The sequence below is a fragment of the Sander vitreus genome, unplaced genomic scaffold, assembly GCF_031162955.1.
Source record: "Sander vitreus isolate 19-12246 unplaced genomic scaffold, sanVit1 ctg384_0, whole genome shotgun sequence".
Classification (NCBI taxonomy): Eukaryota; Metazoa; Chordata; class Actinopteri; order Perciformes; family Percidae; genus Sander; species Sander vitreus.
The window spans coordinates 36,877-47,500 of record NW_027595511.1 but is presented as its reverse complement, the minus strand read 5'-3'; the positions used below and the strand labels follow the sequence as shown (position 1 = coordinate 47,500).

At 47.0% G+C, this 10,624-nt stretch overlaps 1 protein-coding gene across 2 annotated transcripts in view; it reads left to right on the top strand.

The window, feature by feature from the left end:
• Positions 1-10,237, top strand: part of tsen34 (TSEN34 tRNA splicing endonuclease subunit) — a 10,808-nt gene extending 571 nt beyond the window's left edge. Inside the window, exons 2-5 of one of the 2 annotated variants that reach the window (XM_078245122.1) lie at positions 41-355; positions 3,717-3,846; positions 6,134-6,406; positions 8,637-10,237. In XM_078245122.1, coding sequence (XP_078101248.1) covers positions 50-355; positions 3,717-3,846; positions 6,134-6,406; positions 8,637-8,791 — 864 coding nt within the window. In that variant the 5' untranslated portion in view covers positions 41-49 and the 3' untranslated portion in view covers positions 8,792-10,237. Of the gene's footprint in view, positions 1-40; positions 356-3,716; positions 3,847-6,133; positions 6,407-8,603 lie in introns of both variants that reach the window. The other variant, XM_078245121.1, reaches the window with a different exon arrangement.
• Positions 10,238-10,624: the final 387 nt, after the last annotated feature.

Sequence of the window (10,624 nt, the reverse complement as noted above, 5' to 3'; positions counted from 1 at the left end):
GCAGCCGACTTATTGATTAAGTTTGTTTTGATCTACACAGGTAGGAGTGATGGACGAGCCTCCGCCTCGAGCTGCGGCGGCCAGCGTGTGTGACTCCTCCCCCCTGGCGGCCAGCATGTGTGAGTCCTCCCCCCTGGCGGTCAGCATGTGTGACTCCTCCGCCCTGCTGTGGAGGGTGGAGGACCTACGCTCCGTGCGGGCTCGGGGCCTGGTGGGGGCGCTGCTGGGCGCCCTGCCCCGGACGCCCCGCCAGAACGTGCGGCTGGGCCGCCCGCTGCTGCTGCTGCCAGAGGAGGAGCGGCTGCTGACCGAATGCCATATCGACCCCCCCACTGCTCCACCCGCTGGTAACCAGGTTAGTCAGTTAACTTACCCACTGGTGTATGAAAACATACTAACATCATTTAAATGAGCTGATGCATGGTTAAACCTCATTGGCCAAGTAAAGCAGCTGGGTGTCTCTCTTCAGTTCGGGTGTAAAGTCTAAACTGAACGATACGTTGGAACTAATTAGTTTGATACTAAAGTTTGATGACCTTTTAAGGTTAGGGTAAGGGGCTAGGGAATGCATTATGTCAATGATGGGTCCCCACAAAGATAGTGAAACAAACGTGTGTGTGTGTGTGTGTGTGTGTGTGTGTGTGTGTGTGTGTGTGTGTGTGTCAGACCACAATAACCAAAATCATTGAGCCTTATCTCTCGAACCCTGAACTCTCCGTTGGTATTTCTGTTCATTTTGATGTCGTTTTCTTTGAGTATCTTCAAATGCTTCATATCCTTAAAATCTGTCCAACCTGAAACCACTCACATCATTTCAGTTTATTAATTACACACACACACACACACACACACACACACACACACACACACACACACAGTGGCACAAAAAGTGGGTATGCACTATATGCGGTGCATAGGGGCGCAGCACCATGGGGGGTGCCAAAGCGATGGTTTTAAAAAAAACAACAAAAAAAACAAACTTTTTTGGTATTTTGTATATGTAGCTGCTGTTGTGCATTTCTAAATAATTTCTGCATTTCCTCAATGTTATTATATAACATTTGAGAGGACTAACAGGATAGAGTAGACGCCCTGTCTCATAAGATTCATCATAGAATGCTGACATAGAATGCTGACATAGAATGCTGACATAGAATGCCGACATAGAATGCTGACATAGAATGCCGACATAGAATGCCGACATAGAATGCCGACATAGAATGCCGACATAGAATGCCGACATAGAATGCCGACATAGAATGCCGACATAGAATGCCGACATAGAATGCCGACATAGAATGTTGACATAGAAGGGGGGGGGGAGCGGGTGGGCTGAGTGAGCAGGTACGAGCGTACGAGTAGGAAGTTGCCATCTATGGAAAAAGAGCAAAGCAAAACAGCTGTTGGGCTTGCAAATATTAATGTTAACAGACTGTTGACTAGCTAGTGTTTGCTAACACTAGCAGCTAAAGTGGGGTTTACGGCTAGCTTACAATATGCAAAACCACGTTGGAACTAATTACTAAACTTTTGATGATTTTTGCCACAAAATGTCCCATAGACCTTAATGGGAAATCTACAGGGAAATTGCTTAACATCGCTCATAACAACCCTTCTTTGGGGCCATACTGTATCGCCATACTTTAATGTAGAAAAATAATTACAAGTTTAAACCGAAGACAAGACAGGGCCTTTATTGGGCTGAATGGGCGTTCTGATATCCAGCACGGTTTCTACCTAATCACAGTTTACGTATCGTCCAGTTTTCAGACCGTGTTAGATGTTCCAGTGTGTGTCTATGGGGCAGGAAGGTTGAGACTAGAGGGGAGGACAGAGGGGGGAGCTGCAGTACCATCCTCTGATTCTCTCCAAACTAATGTCTCTCTCCTACAGTTTTCACTCTTCATACATCATGGTTGGTCAACATGTAGGAAATGTTGTGCCGGTCGCAGACATGTAACTATGGAATCCAGCGGACCTAAACTTTTGGCTCTGTTCATACCAACTGCCTATAGAAACAATGAAAAGAAATATCTGATGTTCCCTGTCTGTTACCTGCTCTGTGTCGCATATATTTGACACCACAAACATTAAAACCACATCAATGCGTTCGCCAGACCTTTATCTTTCTGGTGATGATAATATTCTTTACTGTAGGCCGTGTTGTCCTCTCTTTACTGTAGGCCGTGTTGTCCTCTCTTTACTGTAGGCCGTGTTGTCCTCTCTTTACTGTAGGCCGTGGTGTCCTCTCTTTACTGTAGGCCGTGTTGTCCTCTCTTTACTGTAGGCTGTGTTGTCCTCTCTTTACTGTAGGCCGTGTTGTCTCTTTACTGTAGGCCGTGTTGTCCACTCTTTACTGTAGGCCGTGTTGTCTACTCTTTACTGTAGGCCGTGTTGTCCTCTCTTTACTGTAGGCCGTGTTGTCCACTCTTTACTGTAGGCCGTGTTGTCCTCTCTTTACTGTAGGCCGTGTTGTCCTCTCTTTACTGTAGGCCGTGTTGTCTCTTTACTGTAGGCCGTGTTGTCTCTTTACTGTAGGCCGTGTTGTCTCTTTACTGTGGGCCGTGTTGTCCTCTCTATACTGTAGGCCGTGTTGTCCTCTCTTTTCTGTAGGCCGTGTTGTCCACTCTTTACTGTAGGCCGTGTTGTCCACTCTTTACTGTAGGCCGTGTTGTCCTCTCTTTACTGTAGGCCGTGTTGTCCTCTTTACTGTAGGCCGTGTTGTCTCTTTACTGTAGGCCGTGTTGTCCTCTCTTTACTGTAGGCCGTGTTGTCTCTTTACTGTAGGCCGTGTTGTCCTCTCTTTACTGTAGGCCGTGTTGTCCTCTTTACTGTAGGCCGTGTTGTCCTCTCTTTACTGTAGGCCGTGTTGTCCTCTCTTTACTGTAGGCCGTGTTGTCCTCTCTTTACTGTAGGCCGTGTTGTCCTCTCTTTACTGTAGGCCGTGTTGTCCTCTCTTTACTGTAGGCCGTGGTGTCCTCTCTTTACTGTAGGTCGTGTTGTCCTCTCTTTACTGTAGGCCGTGTTGTCCTCTCTTTACTGTAGGCTGTGTTGTCTCTTTACTGTAGGCCGTGTTGTCCTCTCTTTACTGTAGGCTGTGTTGTCCTCTCTATACTGTAGGCTGTGTTGTCTCTATACTGTAGGCCGTGTTGTCCTCTCTTTACTGTAGGCCGTGTTGTCCTCTCTTTACTGTAGGCCGTGTTGTCCTCTCTTTACTGTAGGCCGTGTTGTCTCTATACTGTAGGCGGTGTTGTCTCTTTACTGTAGGCCGTGTTGTCTCTTTACTGTGGGCCGTGTTGTCCTCTCTATACTGTAGGCCGTGTTGTCTCTTTACTGTAGGCCGTGTTGTCCTCTCTTTACTGTAGGCCGTGTTGTCTCTTTACTGTAGGCCGTGTTGTCTCTTTACTTTAGGTTGTGTTGTCCTCTCTTTACTGTAGGCCGTGTTGTCCTCGCTTTACTGTAGGCCGTGTTGTCCTCTCTTTACTGTAGGCCGTGTTGTCCTCGCTTTACTGTAGGCCGTGTTGTCCTCTCTTTACTGTAGGCCGTGTTGTCTTCTCGTTACTGTAGGCCGTGTTGTCCTCTCTTTACTGTGTTGCTGTGTGTGCAGGATGGAGGGGTGGAGCTGTGTGTGTGTGTGTGTGTGTGTGTGTGTGTGTGTGTGTAGGATGGAGGGGTGGAGCTACAGGTGTGTTAGATGTGTTGTTGTGTGTGTGCAGGATGGAGGGGTGGAGCTACAGGTGCAGCAGTACCAGGAGGCACAGCAGCGGAGCTACGAGGAGCAGAGTGTCCTCGCTCTGGAGGACAGGAAGTCAGCGCTGCTCCGAGCCATGACGTCATCACCCACAGGTGAGAACGTGTCACCATGACGTCATCACCCACAGGTGAGAACATGTCACCATGACGTCATCGCTCCGTCTAAACTACATACATACTTACAAACTCCTCAGAAAACCAGCATTTTAAAAGTTGTTTGCTTGTCGTCATGCGGACCTGATGAAGAATAAATTCAGACTTTTTACGTTTGTTCTAGCGCTGTAGTATTTGTTTATTTGGGGTACATAGCGCGGTAGTATTTGTTTATTTGGGGTACATAGCGCTGTAGTATTTGTTTATTTGGGGTACATAGCGCTGTAGTATTTGTTTATTTGGGGGTACATAGCGCTGTAGTATTTGTTTATTTGGGGTACATAGCGCTGTAGTATTTGTTTATTTGGGGTACATAGCGCTGTAGTATTTGTTTATTTGGGGTACATAGCGCTGTAGTATTTGTTTATTTGGGGTACATAGCGCTGTAGTATTTGTTTATTTGGGGTACATAGCGCTGTAGTATTTGTTTATTTGGGGTACATAGCGCTGTAGTATTTGTTTATTTGGGGTACATAGCGCTGTAGTATTTGTTTATTTGGGGTACATAGCGCTGTAGTATTTGTTTATTTGGGGTACATAGCGCGGTAGTATTTGTTTATTTGGGGTACATAGCGCTGTAGTATTTGTTTATTTGGGGTACATAGCGCTGTAGTATTTGTTTATTTGGGGTACATAGCGCTGTAGTATTTGTTTATTTGGGGTACATAGCGCTGTAGTATTTGTTTATTTGGGGGTACATAGCGCTGTAGTATTTGTTTATTTGGGGTACATAGCGCTGTAGTATTTGTTTATTTGGGGTACATAGCGCTGTAGTATTTGTTTATTTGGGGTACATAGCGCTGTAGTATTTGTTTATTTGGGGTACATAGCGCGGTAGTATTTGTTTATTTGGGGTACATAGCGCTGTAGTATTTGTTTATTTGGGGGTACATAGCGCTGTAGTATTTGTTTATTTGAGGGTACATAGCGCTGTAGTATTTGTTTATTTGGGGTACATAGCGCTGTAGTATTTGTTTATTTGGGGTACATAGCGCTGTAGTATTTGTTTATTTGGGGTACATAGCGCTGTAGTATTTGTTTATTTGGGGTACATAGCGCTGTAGTATTTGTTTATTTGGGGTACATAGCGCTGTAGTATTTGTTTATTTGGGGTACATAGCGCTGTAGTATTTGTTTATTTGGGGTACATAGCGCTGTAGTATTTGTTTATTTGGGGTACATAGCGCTGTAGTATTTGTTTATTTGGGGTACATAGCGCTGTAGTATTTGTTTATTTGGGGTACATAGCGCTGTAGTATTTGTTTATTTGGGGTACATAGCGCTGTAGTATTTGTTTATTTGGGGTACATAGCGCTGTAGTATTTGTTTATTTGGGGTACATAGCGCTGTAGTATTTGTTTATTTGGGGGTACATAGCGCTGTAGTATTTGTTTATTTGGGGTACATAGCGCTGTAGTATTTGTTTATTTGGGGTACATAGCGCGGTAGTATTTGTTTATTTGGGGTACATAGCGCTGTAGTATTTGTTTATTTGGGGTACATAGCGCTGTAGTATTTGTTTATTTGGGGTACATAGCGCTGTAGTATTTGTTTATTTGGGGTACATAGCGCTGTAGTATTTGTTTATTTGGGGTACATAGCGCTGTAGTATTTGTTTATTTGGGGTACATAGCGCTGTAGTATTTGTTTATTTGGGGTACATAGCGCTGTAGTATTTGTTTATTTGGGGTACATAGCGCTGTAGTATTTGTTTATTTGGGGTACATAGCGCTGTAGTATTTGTTTATTTGGGGGTACATAGCGCTGAGATCTTTCGCTTGCCTGGAAAACCCTGACGAACTTCCGGCAAATTTGAGATTTGTTCTGCCGCAGATTTGCGTGAGATAAAATATTTGAATTATTTGATTTGATATTTGTTCGTGACTCTTTATCTGGAAATATTACATCTTCAAACAACCCCATGACGGTCCTGGTTCTGATCCTGGTCCTGTTCCCTGGTCCTATTCCTGTTCCCTGGTCCTGGTCCTATTCCTATTCCTGTTCCTGTTCCCTGGTCCTGTTCCTGTTCCCTGGTCCTGGTCCTATTCCTGTTCCCTGGTCCTGTTCCCTGTTCCTGGTCCTGGTCCTATTCCTGTTCCTGGTCCTGTTCCTTTTCCCTGGTCCTATTCCTGTTCTCTGGTTCTGGTTCTGATCCTGATCTGGTTCTGATCCTGGTCCTGGTTCTGGTCCTGGTTGTGATCCTGTTTCCTGTTCCCCGTCCCTGTAGAGTCTGGAGATGAGTCCCTGCGGTGTCGTCTGGTGGCGTTGGAAAGCAGCTTCTCCTTTCCTCGCTCGGCGATGGCGGTGCAGCTCAGCACGGCGAGGGCGGGGCTTTCGTACTGCGCCGATGCCGGGGACTTCCTGCGGGCCGACCGGCCAATCGGAGCACAGGACGAGCCACGCCGCGCCGCCAGGTACCAGGTGTTCAGAGACCTGAGGGGGCGGGGCTTCTACCTGACCTCTGCAGGGAAGTTCGGAGGAGACTTCCTGGTTTATCCAGGTCAGTCTCACTCTTATATTATAATAACTGTCTCTCTCTAACTGTCTCTCTGTCTCTTACTGTCTCTCTAACTGTCTGTCTCTCTAACTGTCTGTCTCTCTCTCTAACTATCTCAATCCAATTTCAATTTCAGTTGAATTTATTTATAGTATCAATTCATAACAAGAGTTATCTCAAGACACTTGACAGATAGAGTAGGTCTAGACCACACTCTATAATTTACAAAGAGCCAACAATTCCAATAGTTCCCCCAAGAGCAAGCATTCAGTGGGACAGTGGCGAGGAAGAACTCCCTTTTAGGGAGAAACCTGGGACAGACCCAGGCTCTTGGTAGGCGGTGTCTGACGGGACAGACCCAGGCTCTTGGTAGGCGGTGTCTGACGGGACAGACCCAGGCTCTTGGTAGGGGTGTCTGACGGGACAGACCCAGGCTCTTGGTAGGCGGTGTCTCATGGGACAGACCCAGGCTCTTGGTAGGCGGTGTCTGACGGGACAGACCCAGGCTCTTGGTAGGTGGTGTCTGACGGGACAGACCCAGGCTCTTGGTAGGCGGTGTCTGACGGGACAGACCCAGGCTCTTGGTAGGGGGGTGTCTGACAGGACAGACCCAGGCTCTTGGTAGGGGGTGTCTAAAGGGACAGACCCAGGCTCTTGGTAGGCGGTGTCTGACGGGACAGACCCAGGCTCTTGGTAGGGGGTGTCTGACAGGGACAGACCCAGGCTCTTGGTAGGCGGTGTCTGACGGTGCCGGTTGGGGGTGTGATGAACAGTGGCAATAATAGTCACAAAGATAATGGATCAGTGACTAGAAATAGTAGTTGTAGTAGTTTGTGGCATAGCAGGGCACTGCAGGACGTTACAGGACGTAGTAGGGTATAGCAGGGCATCACAGGACGTAGCAGGGTATAGCAGGGCATCACAGGACGTAGCAGGGCGTCACAGGACGTAGCAGGGTATAGCAGGGCGTCGCAGGACGTAGCAGGGTATAGCAGGGCGTCACAGGACGTAGCAGGGTATAGCAGGGCGTCGCAGGACGTAGCAGGGCATCACAGGACGTAGCAGGGTATAGCAGGGCGTCGCAGGACGAGTAGGGATAGCAGGGCGCCAGGACGTAGCAGGGTATAGCAGGGCGTCGCAGGACGTAGCAGGGTATAGCAGGGCGTCACAGGACGTAGCAGGGTATAGCAGGACGTCACCGGACGTAGCAGGGTATAGCAGGGCGTCACCGGACGTAGCAGGGTATAGCAGGGCATCACAGGACGTAGCAGGGTATAGCAGGACGTCACCGGACGTAGCAGGGTATAGCAGGGCGTCGCAGGACGTAGCAGGGTATAGCAGGACGTCACCGGACGTAGCAGGGTATAGCAGGGCACTGCAGAGCATAGCAGGTGTAACAGGGCATAGCAGGGCGCGGAGCAGGACCACGGCAACAGGCTGAAACCATGATTTAGGGCCCACCCAAAAAGAAAACATATGGACTCTCTCTAATTGTCTCTCTCTCTCTCTCTGTTTGTCTCTCTACCTGTCTGTCTCTCTCTCTCTACCTGTCTCTGTAACTATCTAACTGTCTCTCTCTCTAACTGCCTCTCTCTCTAGCTGTCTGTCTCTCTCTCTCTCTCTACCTGTCTGTCTCTCTCTCTCTACCTGTCTCTGTAACTATCTAACTGTCTCTCTCTCTAACTGCCGCTCTCTCTAGCTGTCTGTCTCTATCTCTACCTGTCTCTCTCTCTCTCTCTCTCTCTCTACCTGTCTGTCTCTCTCTCTCTCTCTCTAACTGCCTCTCTCTCTAGCTGTCTGTCTCTATCTCTACCTGTCTCTCTCTCTCTCTCTCTACCTGTCTGTCTCTCTCTCTCTCTACCTGTTTCTGTAACTATCTGTCTCTCTCTCGAACTGCCTCTCTCTCTCTCTCTCTACCTGTCTGTCTCTCTCTCTACCTGTCTGTTTCTCTCTCTCTCTCTCTCTCTCTCTCTCTCTCTACCTGTTTCTGTAACTATCTAACTGTCTCTCTCTCTAACTGTCTCTATCTCTACCTGTGTCTCTCTCTCTCTACCGGTCTGTCTCTCTCTCTCTCTCTCTCTCTCTCTGTTTCTCTCTCTCTCTCTCTCTCTCTCTCTCTCTCTAACTGTCTCTATCTCTACCTGTGTCTCTATCTCTCTACCTGTCTGTTTCTCTAACTGTCTGTCTCTCTGTCCCCCAGGGGATCCTCTCCGTTTCCATGCCCACTTCATAGCCGTGTGTGTGTCTCTGGATGAGTCGCTGAGTCTGCTGGACGTCCTGGCCGTGTCTCGTCTGGGCTCCAACGTCAAGAAGACGGTGCTGCTGTGTTCTCCGGGGACGGACGGCCGCGTGGCGTACACCTCGCTGCAGTGGAGCGGCATGGTGTAGAACCTGGACCCTTCCACGGGCAGGACCAGGACCCTGCCGGGCCCCTGGGCCCCGGATTTGGACCGCCGGACTGAAGACGAACATGGATGTTGTGAAGAGGAGAGTGGTGCTGGATCGTAGGGCTGGTACCCGATTCTCACTCACTCAAAACACGACCTTTGCCAGATCTCGGCCAACTTAAATGCTATCAACGCAACACTTTAGATTCTTGTTTGGCTCGCCAACAGCATGGTGAAGATTGGCCTCTAGAGGGATGTTACTACCCGGTGTGAGTCGAGTGCAGATGTGAGTTGCTCATGCGTCACTTTGCGACAAGTAGCCTCCAAGAACCTGCTAACGAGAGACTTCTGTAATGTCAAGACAATAAAAATGGAGCTACATAACCAAGTTGGTTCACTGCTGGCTACAAGTTAGCAATCAGACACAACAAAGGCCGTCGCTGGAACGGTGTTTTGAGCTAACGTTAGCAACCAAACAATCATAGCTACAATGTTTTTGAAATGATTTCCATCTTCTGTTATTATTTGTAATGAGAAAAGTTCATTATTAAATTTCAGTATGATACATTATGTCGTAAACCGTTTAAATCTGAGCATGCGCCACTCACATCTGCTTTGACTCACATCAGGTAGTGACAGCATGTATAACATGAATGTAAATGGGAAGTTAGGGTTCATACTTTATGCTTTAGGTTCTGATTTCAGACTCGGTGCGTCTGATATAAAACTACTTCAGAACCAAAGAAAAGGAACTTAAAGGGGAACTTTCTCTCTGTCTCCATGTTTGTGTGTCTGAGTGTCTGATGGAACAACAATCTCTGAAACTGGTCCAGTATTAAACCAGAACCAAGCTGTAATGTTACCCTACAGGACTAATGTTCAGCAGCAGTTAGTAACAAGCTGTAATGTTACCCTACAGGACTAATGTTCAGCAGCAGTTAGTAACAAGCTGTAATGTTACCCTACAGGACTAATGTTCAGCAGCAGTTAGAGTCACTAAAAGTTCTGTTGTTGCTGCTGACAGACTCAGATTATTATTCTAAGTGTCTGACAACATTATGGGATGGATCCCTACAGAGATAGACCTTTTAGTTAAAGAGGAAGATCCTTTTAGTTTAACATGAAACAGCCCCGAAATCACCATCACCAAACTACACCAGACTCCATGTAAATAATCTGGACTTTTAGCGTGTATAGAGCCAGCATATCTCCACCAGACTCCATGTAAATAATCAGGACTTTTAGCGTGTATAGAGCCAGCATATCTCCACCAGACTCCATGTAAATAATCAGGACTTTAATCATTGTAAAACACACATCATTCAAACTGGACAGAAACTAAATAAAACTACCAAAAGCCGTCTTGGTTCATCTTTCCACTGTTCCAACAATCACCACTCTGGTTTGGTTGAAATAAACCCTTAATTCACCCATTTACATGTAGAGATATGCTGGCTCTATACACGCTAAAAGTCCTGATTATTTACATGGAGTCTGGTGGGTTTGGTGACGGTAACTAAAAGGATCTGACATCCAGTTTGAACATGTTTCTGAAATGGTCTAATGGCTGTTCCCCTGATACTCTGTTTGCTTCCTGATGTCCAGAAATAAAGACGGAGCCGTTTAAAACTGACTCTCCTGTTTTTTTGTCCTGAAAGAGTAAAGTAGTCAGAAACAGCAGAATGGAGACTCTTTTAATGAGTAATAATTAACACAGTTAATGTGTAAACACACCAAAATGCTTTTTTGTCCCGGGGTGTGTGTGTGTGTGTGTGTGTGTGTGTGTGTGTGTGTGTGTGTGTGTGTGTGTGTGTGTGTGTGTGTGTGTGTGTGT